At 46.5% G+C, this 18,483-nt stretch overlaps 3 protein-coding genes across 5 annotated transcripts; 2 read left to right on the top strand and 1 right to left on the bottom strand.

Annotated features, from left to right (window-relative positions):
- The first annotated feature begins 72 nt into the window (after positions 1-72).
- Positions 73-9,808, top strand: Tppp2 (tubulin polymerization promoting protein family member 2). 3 transcript variants are annotated; one of them, XM_078050421.1, is made up of 6 exons: positions 74-246; positions 2,170-2,284; positions 2,671-2,910; positions 3,141-3,294; positions 4,886-7,528; positions 9,227-9,808. In XM_078050421.1, exons 3-5 carry the CDS (start codon positions 2,738-2,740, stop codon positions 5,066-5,068), a joined length of 510 nt encoding a protein of 169 aa, XP_077906547.1. In that variant the 5' UTR covers positions 74-246; positions 2,170-2,284; positions 2,671-2,737; the 3' UTR covers positions 5,069-7,528; positions 9,227-9,808. The 3 variants fall into 3 exon arrangements, with proteins under 3 accessions (XP_077906545.1, XP_077906547.1, XP_077906546.1); XM_078050419.1 differs by lacking the exon at positions 4,886-7,528 and having other exon boundaries at positions 73-246; XM_078050420.1 differs by lacking the exons at positions 74-246; positions 2,170-2,284; positions 4,886-7,528 and adding an exon at positions 2,358-2,492.
- Positions 6,077-17,949, bottom strand: Rnase13 (ribonuclease A family member 13 (inactive)). Its single transcript, XM_021720899.3, has 3 exons — positions 17,809-17,949; positions 9,614-9,742; positions 6,077-7,073 (listed from the first exon to the last, which is right to left on the bottom strand). The coding sequence occupies exon 3, from the start codon at positions 7,063-7,065 to the stop codon at positions 6,595-6,597; it is 471 nt and encodes a 156-aa protein (XP_021576574.1). The 5' UTR covers positions 7,066-7,073; positions 9,614-9,742; positions 17,809-17,949; the 3' UTR covers positions 6,077-6,594.
- On the top strand, positions 17,388-17,980 carry LOC101966211 (ribonuclease 8). The gene has a single exon (XM_040274437.2). The coding sequence runs from the start codon at positions 17,474-17,476 to the stop codon at positions 17,978-17,980; it is 507 nt and encodes a 168-aa protein (XP_040130371.2). The 5' UTR covers positions 17,388-17,473.
- The last annotated feature ends 503 nt before the right edge of the window (positions 17,981-18,483 follow it).

The raw sequence follows: 18,483 nt of genomic DNA, 5'->3' as shown, positions 1-18,483 counted from the left end.
AAGGAGGGGCCGGGGACCCCCAAGGGCTCTGACTCCTGGGTAAACAGGGGCGGAGGTGGAGTTAACCCTGCGGGGGTGGAGTGGGGGCTTGGGGAGGACACAGTGTCCCGGGCTGGGACCCAAGAGACCCTGTGGCTAACCACTCCCAGTCCGGCCCAGGAAAGGAGGGCGAGACCGGCTCAGACTGGCTGAACGCAATCCCTACAAGATGGTGTCGGAGGGACTGCTGTGACTCTCCGTGCTTGGGTGGGTTTGTCACTCTATACTTCCACACATATACACACCATAGATGGACCCTCCCTGTGCCCCTCAGAGGAATGCCGCCTGGAATGGGATAGTTGATGTGGCCAAGGAAATTCAAAGTTGTCTTATGCAAAAGGAAACCAGATTGAATTTCTCCCCACCTGCCCCCTCTTCTATCTACCCTCCCTCCTAGGATCATCCCCACCCCATCCCCCTTCAGCCTGGTTCCTGAGCTGCCATTTCGGGGGCTGGGCACCAAGCCAGTTGGAAACAATGGCCAATGGAACCCGAGCTGCCAACTGCAACACCAGCATAGACTGCCCCCCCAGACCCCCAAACTGCTTTCCCCCTCCTGCTTGGGAACCACCCTCCCACCACTTCCCTCACCACTGGCAACCCCCTCCCATCCAAGGAACATCAATGCCCCTTTCATCCCCACTTGGCAGGTCTATTGGAAAGAAGGAGATGCCAAGAGGGAGGAGGGGACCCAGAGTAAGAGAACTGGTTGGGCTCAAACCCAGGCTTCAAAACCCCCATATCCAGGGGGCTCCTATGTTCCCGGATATGAAGACCCTAGTTTTCCTGTTTCTTTCTCCCATTCCCTTCATAACTCTTTCTGTAGAAACTGGCACAAAAGCTTGGCACCATGGCTCCCTGCCTAGCCCCCTCAAGTCTCTGGATGCTGTTTTACACTACCCTAGACACGGAAGAGTCTGCTGAAATTAGGGTCATAGCTTCAGAGGCATAGGACAGAAGACAAAGATCTCAGCTGCAATGATGGAACTTCAGTAGAAAGAGAACTTAGAGCAAGAATTTTGCCTGCAATTTTCTTTGATTTATCTAAAGTCATCTTACTTGGAGTGGGGGAGGGAGAGACCTGAAGGTTCCAGCATCTAAATTCGTCTCTGGGTCAGGATGACTCAGGGGGAACCTGATAAGGGGCCTAGGCAGGGGCTTGGGCCAGGCAGGAGGTGGGAAATTTCCACTGAGATCTATTTGCTTCCCATGCCTAGGGGGTCCCATTCAGCCTGCTGCAGGCAGAAGGAAGAGCTTTCAGAGGGTTCTTTCCTATTTGGACTGCTCAGAGACAGATCTGGGGGTAATTGTCCCAACAAAGACAGTACATTCTATATATTCAACTATACATTCAACTAAGCAACCGTTTTTAAGCATCTGCTATATGCAGTTACCACATACATGGAATTCGAAGAAGTGTGAAGTCTGGTCACACCCTCACTAGAAATTTGATCCAGTGGTCAGCAGATGGTATAAACACGAAAAAGTTTAGGAAAAAGTATGTGTGTGTGTGTATATATACATATATATATATGAATGATCAACCTTTTGGAGAATAGGTACTAGAGAGTATTTTTCCACTCTTTTAAGTAGAGACATATTCTTGTCTATTACACATCAAGACCCTCCACTCTTTCCCTGTTGGGTCCAACACCCGGAGCCCTTCGAAATTGAGTTTGAGGTTGATTGGCCAAAGCTGGGTGGGATTCTCCATGCTTGTTACTACACAGACTAGACAGAAGCACAGAGTGGACTGAAGTCAACCTGTTTTCATTTATCACTATTGTCTGAATGTTTATGAACCCCCCAAATTCATATTTTAAAATCCTAACTCCTAAAGTGATAAATTAGGAGGTGGGACCTTTGGGTATCATGATTAAGTTTCATAAGGGCAGAGTCCTAATAAACAAGGGAGCTGTTTTCTCCTTTACCCCATGGTGTGAGGACACAGTAAGAAGGTATCATCTATGACCAAAAAAGCAGCCCTCACCAGACACTAAATCTGCTGATGCCTTGATCTTAGACTTTCTGGCCTCCAGAAATAAATTTCTGTTATTTATATGACAACTAGATTATATATTGTTATAACTGTGAGAATAAACTAAGACACCTCCTCTGGGCTCTCCTCAGCTCTTTATAGTGGGGCAGAGCACCAGGCACTTTGATCAGGACCCAGAACTAGGCTGAAATGATGAAAATCTGAACAAGCCAGAAGGTTGGCAATTTGCTCAATTCAGTGTGCAAGGTAAGAGACCAAAACCCTTTTCCTAAGACAGGGATACAGCTGGAACCAGCAGTGATGTCACATAACCACTGAGATCATAGAAGCTTTCCTCCACGCCCCTTCCTGTCTTCTGGTTGCCACAGTCTCCCTAGCCCTTTGACTCCCACACATCTGCACACACTTGCTTAAAAGGGTAGGAAGGGTCAGTGTACCATCCAGGCACTTTCAGGTACCCAGAAGTGGTGGGAAAGGGGGAGTGTTCCATGTGGAGTATCCCAAGTGCTGAGAAGGATAGACTCCTGCTGTTGCTGTAGCAGATGGAATGGAGAGGGGATGAAAAGAGAAGGAAAGAGGGGAATTATTCCTGTGTCTGGTGTATATTAACCCCCATCCTCATTATTCTTCAGTCCTCCCTTCCCCTCTTCCCTTACCCCCAAGGTTCCCCCTACTGCCCTCCCCCACCTTCAGCTGCTCATGGCGTCAGAAGCAGAGAAAACGTTCCAGCGATTTGCTGTCTTCGGAGAATCATCAAGCAGTGGCACTGAAATGAACAACAAAAATTTCTCTAAACTGTGCAAAGACTGTGGCATCATGGATGGCAAGGCAGTCACCTCCACTGATGTGGACATCGTGTTCAGTAAAGTGAAGTAAGAAGACAAAGGTGGGGGTTGGGGAGTAGCCAGAGCAAGGCAGTTGGCCATGAGGTGTTGGTGTGGCCCAGCATTTGTACTGGGCTTACCAAGCAGCCTGTGAGGTTGGGGAGGGGACCTGCCTTCAAGACATTTGGTGATAGATAGGACAAAAGAGGCCAAGTCTGAGTAAGGGAAAGGTAATGAGTTCATATTCAAAGTCCCTGGATTTCTGTCTGACTCACCAGGGCCAAGAATGCCCGAACCATCACATTTTCAGAGTTTCAAGAGGCAATGAAGGAGCTGGGCCAGAAACGGTTCAAGGGGAAGAACCCAGATGAAGCCCTACAGGCTGTTTTTGAACTCATGGAAGGCAAGGACCCTGCCACCACTGGAGTTACTGTGAGTGATGTTCTTCATCCTTAGCCCTTTATTCTACTTCCCTAAATCCCTACTGCTGCAGTCTCCTCTCCCATTCATTAATGTCCTGAATCCAGTGCAACTATAGGAAACAGAGCATTAAGTCTGTGGTTCACTGTTGGTACTGGCATAGACTTTACAGACCATGTAGTCATTCCAGAGGTGACCCAGAAAAGGGAAATAACTTGCCCAAGGTGCATGGCAATGGGGGTTGGAGCTGAGCCACACCCCTAGCTGCAATATAGCTATTTTAATAGTAGAATTTAGAATCATTCCCAAGTCTCCAGGATCTGAGCCAGGCATCTAGGGCTTTGGGGGGACATTAACATAGGGGGTTTGGAACTTGATCCTCAGTCCAAATTGACAAAATCATAGAATTTGCAGGGAAATGGATGGCACTAGAGCAGATTATGCTTAGTGAAGCTAGTCAATCCCTAAAAAACAAATACCAAATGTCTTCTTTGATATAATGAGAGCAACCATGAACAGAGCAAGGAGGAAGAGCAGGAAGAAAAGACTAACATTTAACAGAGTCATGAGATGGGATGGAAAGGGAGAGAAAAGGGAAATTGCATGGAAATGAAGGGAGACCCTCATTGCTATACAAAATTACATATAAGAGGTTGTGAGGGGAATGGGAAAATATACAAGGAGAGTAATGAATTACAGTAGATGGGGTAGAGAGAGAAGAAGGGAGGGGAGGGGAGGGGGGATAGTACGGGATAGGAAAGGTAGCAGAATACAACAATTACTAATTGGGCATTATGTAAAACTGTGGATGTATAACCGATGTGATTCTGCATTTGGGGGAAAATTGGGAGTTCATAACCCACTTCAATCTAATGTATGAAAATATGATATGTCAAGAGCTTTGTAATGTTGTGAACAACCAATAAAAAAAAAAATAAAAAAATAAAAAAAAAAAAAAAAAAAAAAAAAAAAAAAGATTTAATCTGAGATCCCTTGCCAAGTTTGGTGGAGTCTGCCTGTAATCCTAGTCACTAGGGAAGTTCAGGCAAGATTACAAATTCAAGGCCAGCCTCAGGAATTTAGCAAGACCTTCAGAAATTTAAGGAGACCCTATCTCAAAAAATAAAAAGGACTGGGGATATAGTTCAGTTGTAAAGTGCTCCTGGGTTCTATCCCTAGTACCAAAAAAAAAAAAAAAAGAGAGAGAGAGAGAGAGAAAGAGAGACCTCTTACCTGTCACCCACCATTTTACTTAATTGTATCCTCTATATGAAAAGCTATTTCTACTCTGTCCATTGGGTCAGAGGCTGAAGTTCTTTGGCAGCAGTCTGGTCAGAAAAACTCCAGTGGAAACAGAAGCATCCACCCCTCCTCCTCACAGACCACACGCACTCTTACACCAGATTCCTCCTGCCTCAGGAGTAGATAGCTCTTGCCAGAGGCCCTGCCCACAGCTGCTTCTGGGCCATGAGGAAGCAGTACTGTGCCAGAGGCATAGCAAGAGCTGTGCACTCTTGTTCTGAGGATCTAAAGCCATCTTTGGGGAAGGGCTGTGACAGTGCAGGGGAAGGAAGAGGGCTCAAACCCCTCCTCTGGCTTGCAGAAGGCAACAACAGTGGGTGGAGTAGATCGTCTGACAGACACCAGCAAGTACACCGGTACCCACAAGGAGCGCTTTGATGAAAGTGGCAAGGGCAAGGGGATTGCAGGACGGGAAGAGGTAACTGACAACACTGGCTATGTGAGTGGCTACAAGGATGCTGGCACCTATGATAAGAAGAAGTAGAGAAGAGCCTCATCTTAGCCTGCCCTGACCCTTCTTCATCTTTAACACCAGGGAGCTTGAGAAGCAATAAACATCTGTGTGTGCAGCAGCAAATAAGCTCAGTCTAATGAGGGTGAGGGACTAATTGTTGCACTGGTGGAGAGGGGGAATAGAGAAGAGCCCAAGGAGTCAGGGTATAGCCATATGTCCTTTTACCCTATCTAGTTTCATGACTATCAGCTGTAAGTTAGCACTCCCCTCAATTTCTAACAACAGGACGAGGAATATACTTGGAGATAAGAGATGAGCGAGATGTGGAAGCATAAGTATGTATGTGTTCACATATCACTAGTATCCATCCCTTCTATCTCCCAAGGGGAATAGCATTTTCTTATTTGACATAATGTGACCTAGCTGACAATTATAGGAGCCCCCCCCCACTTTTTTTTTTTTTTTTGGTACTGGGGATTGAACCAGAGGTGCTTAACCACTGAGCCTAGCCTCATCCCCAGCCCTTTTTATATTTTATATTTTAGAGACAGGGTCTCGCTGCTTAGGGCCTTGCTATGTTGCTGAGGCTGGCTTTGAACTCAGGATCCTCCTGCCTCAGCCTATTAAGCCCCTGTACCAACTAATTATTTGATCCTTTCTTATCCCTCTAACCTTCCACATGCAATCCAGGTTTTGTTGGGAGAGAAATAGAAACCAGGTAAGGCAGCCTGACTCCTATTACAAATTTGTTCCAGAGCTGGGGGAGAGGAGAACCCATTTTCAACACCCAGGTTAGAAGTGAGTTTTACCCACCCCAACTCCATCATGGTACCCATGGAACGGAAGACCTCTGTGTGTATTAGGGGCTGGGAGGTTCTAGGGATCAAACCCAGGACCTTGCACATACTGAGCAAATATGCTCTGCTACTGAACTACATCTTTTGATTTCTAAGGGTAGCTGGGCAATTTGGCCAGAGATGGGTGGTCACTAGGACTTGGAGAGCAAGAAAAAAAGAATTAAATCAGGACTGATTCAGATGCGTTTTTAACTTTTTATTTTGAAATGATTACAGATCCACAAGAAGTTGCAAAAATTGGTATAATGAGGTCTTATGTACCCTACACCCAGTTTTCCCCAATGGTTCTATCTTAACTCAGAATGTGGTTTTAAAACTTTACATGGCCAGAACCAGGCCCACCTCATCCACCTCATGCTTTATTAGCAGCAGACCCTGGAGTTTGGACAATGTTGGGAGCTACTAAAAATAAAGGAATGGATGAGAGAAGATAACTTGAAATCCCAGTGGCCCTAGATGAGAAGAAAGGCAGGTTGACAGCAGTGGGAGTGCTGGGAGAGATAGCTCTGGACTCATGAGGAGGAGAAAGGAAAGGGCAGATTATATAAAGGGAAATATCAAGGATTTCCGAGAGGTGCAGAACAGAGACTGAGGAGGATTGTAGGGAAATGAGGCTAAAGTGGGTCTAAAGGTTTCAGGGAGGTTCCTATAGCTAGAGATACCCACCAGGTAGGTTTGGAAGGGAAGAAATTGTCAATTTTAAGTTCTCTTGTAGAGGCCAAGGATACCTATCGGTTGGCCTTCATACTTGCTGGAGCAGAGCAGGTAGAGCTGTCGGTTGGTTTCAGTGCTTGAGTAGCGGCAGCTGGTGGGCGGCTGTCTCTTGTTCACTCTGCAGATTGTGATGGGGAAGGGCTTCGTGGTGAGTGTGCAGTATTCATTGTAGTTCTCACAGAAGCTCTCACTATTCTTGCAGGACTTCCAGATGGCTTTCCAGGGGCTGTGCAACACGTAATGTGTCTCAGGGCAATACCATTGTTCCTTTCTGCCCCGCACGTAGGACATAAAACCATTACAGTAGCCCTTGAAATCATCTGGGAATTTCGCCTTGGGATAGTCCATGTTTAAGGTGCGGAAGTTCTGGACAGCAATCTCCAGCTGGACAGCCATGACCAGAGTGGGCCCTAGCACAAGCTGTAGGAAGAGAAGCTGGGCCACAGCTGGTGCCATTCCTCCTGCTGGCAGAGTTAAGGCGGTTGGAAGTAGGGTGGGCCTACCGTGTCTGTATGCCCCTTCCCAGAGCCTCCAGTACTACCCAACCTTCCCCATATGCCTTCCCTGCTCTTTTAAAGGTGGCCGTTGAGCCCAAGTCCTCATGACCCAGAGAGGGGAGGCATTTGCCCAAGTCCACCCAGGTAATCTGCCATCTCCACCATCCCTCCCTTGGTCCACCACCAGGTCTCAGTCTCACCCAGTCTGTGAGCTGCAACACTTGTAGAATGAGCTTCAGCCAGCTTGTGAGTGAGAAATGCTCCCAGTGGTCCCTGGCCCAACACCCTTTGCTAAAAAATGCAGAGCACTAAGAGGAACAAACTGGGCTGATGAGTCTAACAGTTCTGGAGGAAGAACAGGAACTGAAGACAGCTGGGCGGGGCAGGGATGCTTCTTGCCTGAGGCCAAGAACAAGCTAGAGGTAAGATGAGGCTAATAAAAAGTCTCTGGGTAAAGACCAGCCTGGAAAGAATGAGTGGGCCCTGAATTTCGGGACCCCCTGTGCTGAGGGGGTTGGATGGGTGGGAGGAAAGAAACATTGCTCTCTGATCGTCTCTTCATTGGTGTCCTCAGAACACTTAGTTCCAGCCTCCTTGCCAGAAGTTTCAAAGTTCCTGGGCTTGCTTTGATATTTGCTCAGGCTCATCAGCCCTGCTCTCTCAGCAAGGTGAAAAGGAAAGCACCATCATGTTTCTGAGAAATAAAGTGCTGCTTATTCCTGACCCTCAGAGAACGGAGGGTCCAGCACTCCCTGGTCCCACTCACAGGAGCCCCCAAGGCCATGTGCACAGGGACCTCCCACCAAAATGCCAGGCTGAGAATCAAGGACTACCTCAAGGACTCCCCACAGTCCCTGTCATCAACCAATGCCCCTAATGTGTGATTCAGGCCCCGTCAGAGCACTCCTGGAAATCTATGCACGATGACTCTAAAACCCAAAACTTGACAGATTGTTTCTAACAGTATAACCTGGACTTAAAAGGTTGTGGACCCACTGAGCCTGGTCTGATCAGATTCTCACTCTCGGTTGATCTTTGGGTGGTTTGTTGTGCTGGAGAAAGGGCCAGGTTTCCTATTTCTCTTTTTACCGAATATCTGCCCCTTCATCAAAAAGCAAGCTTCCCGGAGCCTGCCAGCCCTCGACCTTGATTTCCACAGGCCCCTCAGCCTTGTGTCTATGCAGGGTGTTGTCAACATTCTGAGATTTCTCTTAGAAATGAAAGTGAAAACCTTTTCACTTTCACCAGCAGGAGAGGGAGTCAGAAGGCTGAACACTGAGTACTCTGAGGCCCACTCTGCAGCCTGGGGGGGGGGGGGGACAAAGGGAGACCAAAGAAAGAAGTTGCTGTTCTTTCTATGGCCCCTTATCCACGGCTCCCCAGACTTACCCTTCCTATTGCACAAACTCGAGTCCAAAATAAGTTCATCCTTCTCACAACTCACTCCTGTGTTTACCTCAGTTTCCCCAGTTACCTGTGCAAGAAACCTGAGAGTGATCCCAGGCTTATCTGTCTCCCTAACCTACCTCCTGGGGGGTCAGGACTGTGTGATGGCTAAGATCAAGGCTTTTGAGTAAAACAGACCAGGAACTGAATTTTGGCTCTGCAGATTACAGACTTACTCCACCACCATGCACTTCCAGGTCTTGAGGATACCATGTTATACTTTATGGCAGCATTCATATTCATTAAAATGTACATCAAGAGCTTTCAGGTCAGTGTCTGACATCTGGTGAATACTCAGTGTGAGCGCAAATCCATCAGTTATGCAGCCCTCACAATCTTAACCTCCCCCCATATTTGCCCTTCTCCCCCATTCCTATTTTTTCCTCTGTTCAGGCTCTCTCCTCTCCTGGATACCACACAAAAGAGGCTCAATTCAAATGTATTTTTCATACAACTGTCAGAGTAAAAATGTAGTCTCCTCTTTTGTCTGACACACTGCAACGGCTCCCTCCTACCTCCCAGGCCTTGCTTGTGCTTCTCAACCCCGGATGTTGCCCCTGCTCCCCCTCTTTGAGAGCTAGGTCATACCAACACTCAGCCCTGAGGTCTCATTTCAGAAGTCTCTGCTTGGTTATGAAGGAAATGCCCTGATTCTTCTTAATTTACTTTGGCAGTACTGTGGATTGAACCCAAGGCTAGTTAAATGCTCTACCACTGAACTACATCCCCAGCCAGAAGTCTGTGCTTGGAAGACCTCCCCTATTGTGATATCCAAGAAAGTGAGGATAAAGCCCACCAAAACAGGTGGCTCATCTGGATCCTTCAGGCCACTCAAGACAGCACTGAATGGGAGCCAATGAACTGTGGTTCCTGAGCCTGGCTTTGAAGAAGCTGACCAGAAAGGCTGTGACCTCAACCTTGAATCATGCTACCTCTTCCCTAGTCCCTCATGGCTGCAGCTTCCCTGAGAAGAGACAGGGCTTTTTATGCCTCTTAGACTTCTCTCCCTTCATTCCCCACCCACCATTACCACTCTTCCTCCTCCCTACACCTCCGCTCACCTGTGCACACAGGACTGCAGAACTGCAGAAATGAGCAGCGTGTTCAGTTCAGGACTTCAGGCTTGATGACCCACCCACAGAGTTTGTTTCCTCTGCTGGGAGGTGGGATACCTTTTTCATCTCCGAAGGCTGCAAGAATAAAATCAGCAAACATGAAAGGGCTTTTAAATCATTAAACAATACATAAATGGAAAACCAGAATACAGGTCTCCAAAGTTTACACACGAAGTCACTTTCCACATTTGCAAAGTCCCACCATTCCCAACCCCTGATCTGCCCACATAGAACTCCTTCCAAGTCCTGTCTTAGAACTCATCTCCATGAAGTTTTTGATAATTACTTTGAGACAATTTTCAGATGCCTGAAAGCACTTTGACAAATATTGTGGACTTATCTATAATTCAGTGGGAAAGGCACACATAAAAACACATGTTACAAAAGCATGTGCGCAGGGCCAGGGGAATCCTGGCTGGAGAACAGAGCAAAGGGCCTTCCGATTCCCAACTGTGGTTTCTGGTGTTCTGGTCTCTAAAATTCTATCCTAAGCTGGATGACATGGTGCATGCCTGTAATTTCAAGAGAACTGGGAGGTTGAGGCAGGAGGATCACAAGTTTGAGGTCAGCCTCAGCAATTTAGCAAGATCCTCATCTGAGTTTAGTGAGACCCTCTCTCAAAATTAAAGTCCTGAGAATATAGCTCAATGGTCAAGTGCCCCTGGGTTCAATCCCCAGTATAATAAATTAACTTCTATCCTGGAAGTATGAATCCACACTATTACTTCACCCATTCTGACATCCTTCTCATGGTTTTATGTTCCCTAAGCCTGGGATTTTGGGGATTGTTACTCCATTACACTGGATTTTACATATAATTACCCTAAAGATGAAGAAACTAAGTTCTAGACAGTAGAACTTATGTGACTGTTCAAGATCACATTCTAATTCACTGGTTCCCAACCAGGGCAATTTGGTAATCTGGAGATACTTTTGTTTGTCCTAACTGGGAGTTGCTACTGGAATGAGGCCAGGGATATTGCTAAACACCCCACATTGCACAGGAAAGCTGCCACAACAAAGAATTGTCCAGACCAAGATGTAAATGATGCTGAGATTGAGAAGCTCTTATCTAGTTAATGGCATAATCAAATTTCCTAACAAGAGCAGACTTAATTGTACCTTGTATATTTAAAAGAGTTGATTAAGCCAGACACAGTGGTACATTCCTATAATCCCAGCAACTCTGAAGACTAAGGCAGGAGAATCTCAAGTTTGTTGTTGTTGCTGTTTGTGGTGCTGGGGATCGAACCTGGGGCCTTGTGCAAGTGAGGCAAAGCACTCCACCAACTGAACTATATCCCCAACCCAGAAGAATCTCAAGTTTGAAACCAGTCTTGGCAACTTAGCAAGACAACTGTCTCAAAATAAAAAAATAAAAAGGACTGGGGGTGTAGCTCAGTGGTGGAGCACCCCTTGGTTCAATCCTCAGCAATAAAAAATAAATTTTTTTTAAAAATTGGTAAACATCTGGAATTTACAATTACTTTTATTAAACCCATTTTGATTGTAACAGTGCTAATTCTTCTATCAGCAAAAGTACTGATGGTCAGCCAGGTGCTGTGGTACACAACTATAATCCCAGTGGCTTGAGAGGCTGTGCAGGCAGATCTCAAATTCAAAGCCAACCTCAGCAACTTAGTAAGGCCCTAAGCATTTCAGTGAGACTCTGTCTCTGCATAAACCATAAAAAAGGGCTGGGGATGTGGCTCAGTGGTTAAGTGCACCTGGGTTCAATCCCCAGTGCCACAAACACACACACACAAAAAGTACTGACAGTTCACCCTTGAAACAATATAATCCTGAGTTATTTTTCCGGTAAAGATGACCCTCTGATGTAGTCATCTACACCCTCTTCTCCCCTCTTCAATGGTAAACCTTTGTAGAACAACAGGCTAGGGGGTGTTTCTCTGCGACTGAGGAGATCCCTGAGATTTCACCCTGACGAGGCTCACCATGATTTCAATGGCATTACTTTTCACCCTGTCCAACTCAAGTTGCTCAAAGTCCTTGAACCCAAAAGGTTGCTTCAGCCATCTCAATCTTTTTGTTCAATGCCAGAGGCTGAAATTCAGGAACTGCATTATCAGTTCACCAATCTATGCACCAACTCTGGGGCCTGGTGGTGATCCCACCCAGGACTGGTATCATTCTGGAAAAGTAGATGCCTTCTAAGCTAGAAGTTGAATCAGTTAGGGTCACTTTCAGGCAGGGCATTCCAGTACATCCTGTGGAAGAGCAAAAGAGGTATAACAGGTGGTTCTAGTCTTTTGAGAATCAACGATCTAAGTTGGAGGAAAATAATAAATACATATGAAGAAATAACCAAAGATTCAAAGCAGAAAATAGTACTTCTTGAAGACAGTAAGAGCTATAGGGATGTAGAGATAAGAAAGATCTCCCTGAATTTGAGGAAGGTCAGAAAAAGTTTTACTGGGGAGGAGGGTGATCATCCTAGGGCCTTGGGACAGGTCTCACAAGGTAGTTAGGAGTTAAGTGGAGATAAAGAAGATATGAAAAGCATGTTTAAAGCCAGCTGTGGTGGAACATGCCGGCAATCCCAGAAACTCCAGAGGCTGAGGCGGAAAGGTTGCAGGTTTGAGGCCAACTTGGGCAACTTAGCAAAACCCTGTCTCAAACTTTGAAAATTGAACCCAGAGTCCCTGCGTGGATGTGTGGGGGCGGAGGGAGAATGAGAATGAGAGAGACAGGAGGGAGGAGGGGAGTGGTGCAGGGAGGAGGGAGAGAGAAGGAGGGAGGGAGAGAGAAATTGTGTTTGAGAAAAGAGAGAAAACCACTAAGTGTGAGAAAAGTCAGAGAAAAAAGTAAGACAGGTTTTCCAGATCATGGTAGGCCTGAGTTTCAGGCTAAGGAATTTATACTTTATTCTGTACATAAATGGGGAGTGGGGGCGGGACTCATGAGACTGAGCCAACTGGTGAAGCATCTCACTCCCAGACCAGGTCCCTCTCTCCTTCCCCCTGGCTTGTCTAAAGGCCTAGGTCTGGGAGCCAAGGATTGCAACCTCCTGTCAGTGCTGCCTCCTCATACCCACAGCTGTTCCAGGAAAGGTCATGGGAATTCAAAGACCCGAACAGAGTCCCGCATCTGACCTCAACTTGCTGTATGTTTCACTTTCCCCAAATATGAAAATGATCCCATTACCCTTATTTATCCAAGCATCAACAAAATTAGGATAACAGAACTTGGATCTGCTCCTGTGTGGAGGGAAACTCCCTCATGGGCTTTCTATTGGTATCCAGAGGCTGTGTGGAACTCCGGAAGAGAGAGAGGCCAGGCTCTGAAGGGTGGGCACCCGTCCAGGCCCAGCCCTCTCTCCCCTCTTCCTGGCTCCTTCCCCGGGCAGGCCAGAGGAAACTGCAGCTGTTGTCCTGTGGGGGACACAGGCAGAGGTCCACCTGGCACTATGAGGATTTTCACAACACCCATCCCAACTTACATATACAGAAGCCTAGGGACAGGTTAGGCCAACAGCAGTGACCATGATAACAGAGGGAGAAGGAAGCTGGAGTAGAGGTTGCTCTCATGAAGGACTTTCTTCCCATCATCTTCTCTCCCACCATTTTTTTTTTTTTTTTTTTCTGTTCTAAGTGTCTCTTCTCCCTCTGCAAGTCCCTGACCCGTGCTGGTCTTATATCTGTTCCTTCATCTTTTTCTTTCTCCCATGGATACAGTGAAGGTAAAACAGCAAAATTATTCCACCAAGCGCAAAGTGAAGCAGATCTTGCAAGCTGGGTAGTTTAGGTAAACAAACAAAAATCCTCTTTCGGACCAAATAACTGAAGCAAAGCAAAGGTTTCAGCCCGAATTGTACAGATGGTAGGTTCAACTCTTCTACTTCGATTTTCATGTGCAAACTTAAACCTTTACTCCCCGTTTCCCTTTGACCTGAGACAGTGGGACCTTGTTTACTTCATTTGCACACAGCACTAAAGCAGCCTTCTGGAGAGACCAGCATAATGGAGTTGAAGAGCAAGCTAGGATAATTATAATGACAGGAAAACACAAGAGCAGAGGGCAGTTCAAATCGTGGTTTGGAAACATCTCACTTTAGGAGAATGGGAAGTGGAAAGGAGACTGGGCTAGGAATTCAAATTAGCTTGAAGTCTTCTAACCCCTCCTCCCACCCCAGCCTCCACTTCAAAAGCTGGACTGGCCAGACCTAATATGCATTTGGCCCAAAGTCTGCTTTAAAACATGGATTTTATCCCCAAGCATGTGTGTTTCCACAGCAGCAGGGGCATAATACTCTACCCAGAAGTTCAGCCTGCAAAGATCCAAGCACCTTTACAAAGAAGCTAAGGCCTAGCTGAGGGCAAACCCGAAGAGCCCAAGGTCTGTTCTTGATTCTCTTTTGCCACCTAGTGGCATTTCACCTCTCCAGCACTATTTTTTTCTTCCAGAGATCCTTCGTCCTCACCCATGCAACCTCTCTACTGTTATAATCTGCACAGCAGCCACGTGGTGCTTTAAACAGGCCCTCCCTGCCTCTGCTTACAACCCTGTGGGGCTCCACATTGTACTCGGAGTGGAAGTCCCAGCCCTTCCAATGTTCTCTAAGGCTTCCTACAGTCCGCCTCTGGCACCTCTCTTAACCCCTCATTCACTTTCTCTGGCCACACTAGTCACCTTGCCATTCCTCCAGCCCCCACCCCTCCGAGGGACACTTGTGTGCTTTAACACTGGTATTGGACTCCTTTCTCTCTCCCTCCCTCCCTCTGTCTCTCTCTGGAACAGTTTTCCTCTAGCAGAGGGTGACTGACTCTTCATCTTCAAGTCTCTGTCCCAGAGTCACCTACTTCCATGACCCTACTCAAAAATCACTGCCCACCAACCCCTATCCTGTTCTATATTTTTTTCTTAGTAATTATCACTTTGAGCAAAGTGTAGTTATTCATTTACTTATTTTGGTACTGGAGATTGAACCCAGGGGCACTTTAACCACTGCACCATATCCCCAGCCTCCCCTTTTTAAAAAACATCTTTAGTTTTAGATGGACACAATACCTTTATTTATTTATTTATTTTAATGTGGCACTTAGGATCGAACCCAGTGCCTCACAAGTACGAAGCACATGCTCCACTCCTGAGTTACAACCCCAGCACCCCCAGCCCTGTTTATATTTTATTTATTTAATTTAAAAAAACATTTTTAAGTTGTTAATGGACCTTTATTTTATTTATTTGTATGTGATGCTGATAATCGAACCCAGTGCCTCACGCATTCTAGGCAAGCATGTTACCACTGAGCCATAATTCCAGCCCCTACATTTTTATTTTTTTTAATTTAGGGAAAGGGTCTCATTAAGTTGCTTAGGGTCTTGCTAAGTTGCTGAGGCTGGTTTGAACTTGTGATCCTCCTTCCTTGGCCTTCCCAGCCACTGGAATTACAGGCATATGCCACCATGCCTGGCTTTATTTATTTATTTATTTATTTATTTATTTATTTATGGTACCAAGGATTAAACTCAGGGCATTGGATCACTGAGCCACATACCCAGCCATATTTTTATTTTATTTAGAGACAGGGTCTCACTGAGTTGCTTAGCACTTCACCATTGCTGAAGCTGGCTTTGCACTTGCAATCCTCCTATCTCATCACCCCAGTCGCTGGGATTACAAGTGTGTGCCATCACGCCCAACCTATATTTATTTTTTTAATGTCTTTCCTCAATGGAATGTAAGCTCCAGAAAAGCAGGGACTTTAATCTTGTTTTGTTCACAGAAGTATCCCAAGTACCTTGCCACATAGAAGTTAATATCTGTTGACAATACAAATAAAGCTGAACCTGAAATTACCTATTTTTTTTTTTTTTTGTATGAGGGACTGAACCCAGGGGTACTTAGCCACTGTCACTGAGCCACATCCCAAACCCTTTTATATTTTTTCAATTTTGAGACAGGTCTCACTGGTGGCTTTGAACCTTCGATCCTCTTGCCTCAGCCTTCTGAGCCACTGGGATTACAGGCATGTCCCACCACACCTGGCTGAGATTACCTCCTATTTACAGGTGAATTCTGAAAACAAAGATACTATTCGTCTTGTTTTCCCAGGCCTTCCCCTCCACAGATGATGATGCTTTTCTGACTGACTGTCGAAGTGTCATACTGTCATGGGAGTCCCTGGAGCAGCCTCTACCCAGGCTGTAACCATCACGAGGAACAGGAATTACTCCGTGAAGGAAGGGCTGGGGCAGGGCAGCATTTCAAATGTAATCACTTGGGTAATGATTAAGTTTTGCAACTTTCAATGAAATAGGGAGGGAAAGAGAAAGAATGAGAGGTGTTGGGCACCTTCTCCCATAAAGTCAGGTGCCCTTGGTCAGCACCTGGAATTGCAGAGGCCCAGAGAAATGAATCACCTTGGCACAGCTGAGTTCCAGGGGTGGTGCTGAGCATTGTGACTGGGATGAGTCATTCACTTCCCTTGTCTCCTCCAGCATCTCCAAAAGATAAGCTGTACACCTGCCTGACATGAAACCATACAAACTGACCTTCCAAGCTATTCTACCTGTTCCTCGGGTCAGAGCAAAAACAATCCTTAACACCACTGATTGACTCTTCCCTGAATCATGAACCAGTGGTGTATGTAGGGAGAGATGACAGCTCTCCCTGAAATTCATTGGGGTTGACACCTTGATCAGGTGCTTTATTGAACAGTCATTAAAACCATGTGGCCTGGGTCCAATTACTGTATACTCTTTGAATTTGTGGATTCAAGCTTCCTCATTGCTGAACACGTTTAGGCAGGTTCAGCAGCTCTATAGGCATCCACTTATTTAGGATATGTAAGTGGAGAGGCATGAACCTGATTCATTTCCTGATCTCACCCCAGGAAAGCTCTCCAGTTCACCCCCAAGCAGAAGCAGCATAGCTCAGATCGGCTCTTAAGGAGTTAGCAGTGAGCAGAGGCACTCAGAGGTCTGACAGCCCAGAAGAGTTGGATACAGCCTCAGCCCCCTGAACGGGAGTCACAACGCGAGGACTAAGTAGGGAGGTGAGACCTGCAGCAAGATACTGTGACAAGAAAGGATGGAGAAGGAAGGATGGTTCTGACCAGATGAAGAATGAGCAGATGGACAAAGGAGGGACTCAGGTTAGGGGAGATGAGGATACACAGGGGTGGGGGAGGTAGAGCGAGGGACAGTGATGTTAAAGATGGAAGCATGAGATAGAAAAACAATGGGGACATGAGGATTTGGAATTGAGGATATGGAGGGGATGAGACACAGACACAGAAACATGAGGACACAGGGAGGACAAGGCCTGAAGAAGAGAAGAAAGATCAAAGAAAGAGGCAATAGGGACAGAATGCTGGAAGGTAGGGATACAAGGGGAATGAGGCCATAGATTTAGGGGATGGGGTCACAGTAGCTGTGGGCACACAGAGGGAGAAGAAGAGATGAGACAGAGTGAGGAAAGGAGACACAGTATGGTAAGCAGGGTCTGGCGGTGCACACCTGTAATTCAGTGGCTTGGGAGCCTGAGGCAGAAAGAATCACAAGTTCAAAGCCAGCCTCAGCAATTTAGTGAAGCCTTAAGCAACTTAGTGAGACTCAAAAATTAAAAGGACTGGGGATGTGGTTCAGTGGTTAGGAATCCCTGGGTTCAATCTCTGGTACCAAAAAAAGAAATAAAGAAAAAGAGAGACATGGTATGGTAGAGGGATTAGCTAGAATAAGCAGATAAAGGAAGGCAGTATTCTCAACTGCATACTTCTGAATACCTCTGCTGTCTGTTCCTAGCAAACCCAGCCTTCCATCCTGACAGGTCCTCTCAGGAGAGATGACACCAGCCAGACCAGGATTCTACCCCCTGCTGCTGCTCCTGCTGCTGGGACTGTGGGTACCTGAGGCCCCAGTCAGTGCCAAGCCCAAGAACATGACCTCATCTCAGTGGTTTGAAACTCAGCACGTGCAGCCCAAGCCGCAAGCATGCAACTCAGCGATGGGTCACGTCAACAAGTTCACAAAACACTGCAAAAACCTCAACACCTTCCTGCATGAATCCTTCTCCAATGTGGCCACCACCTGCCAGACCGCCAACATAACCTGCAAGAACAACCACAAAAACTGCCACCAGAGCTCAGGACCTGTGTCCCTCACCATGTGTACACTCACCTCAGGGAAGTATCCGAACTGTAGGTACAAAGAGAAGCATCTGAATGCACCTTACATAGTAGCCTGTGACCCTCCCCAGAAAGGGGACTCTAAGAAATTTCAGTTGGTTCCGGTGCACTTGGATAAAGTCCTTCCGGTTTCCAGACTTTCTGACTCTTTGGTTGGGTCTTAATTCCTTCTCCAGGCCTCTGCACCCATCCTCCTTGGCTCCTTCTCCACCCAGAGTGTTCTCTTCCTTTCATCTCTGAGGGCTCTTCCTGGTTCAGGCTCTTTGGAGAAGCTGACAGGGAGCTGAGGCTGATAGGTTGGTGGGCTGAGCTCCGAGAAGATGGTCTTTCATCTTTTAATTGCTGTTTTCCCAGAAACTTATCCCCAAGAGAGGGGCTAAGCAAACTCAGGTTCATAGGTTCCCTGGTCTATACCTTTAAACTTCTCTCCCTCATCCCATCTTGTCATGACAGCATGATAAGAGAGGAAGTAAATGGAGAAGGGATGAATAGAATTTATAGACAGCTCTGTTTCCATTCCTAAACCAGAAGTCTTCCCAGCTCTGATGTGGGGGTCACCTGTATGGGGAGAGGGGGTCGGAAGGAAAGAGGAAGACAAAAAAATGCCACATGATATTTACATAACACGTCACACTTTTCACAATATATCCACAGGAATCCTGACAGG

This window comes from Ictidomys tridecemlineatus, chromosome 5 (assembly GCF_052094955.1).
Source record: "Ictidomys tridecemlineatus isolate mIctTri1 chromosome 5, mIctTri1.hap1, whole genome shotgun sequence".
Classification (NCBI taxonomy): domain Eukaryota; kingdom Metazoa; phylum Chordata; class Mammalia; order Rodentia; family Sciuridae; genus Ictidomys; species Ictidomys tridecemlineatus.
Note: the sequence above shows the minus strand (reverse complement) of the source record. Positions and strands in the feature narration are given on the sequence as shown.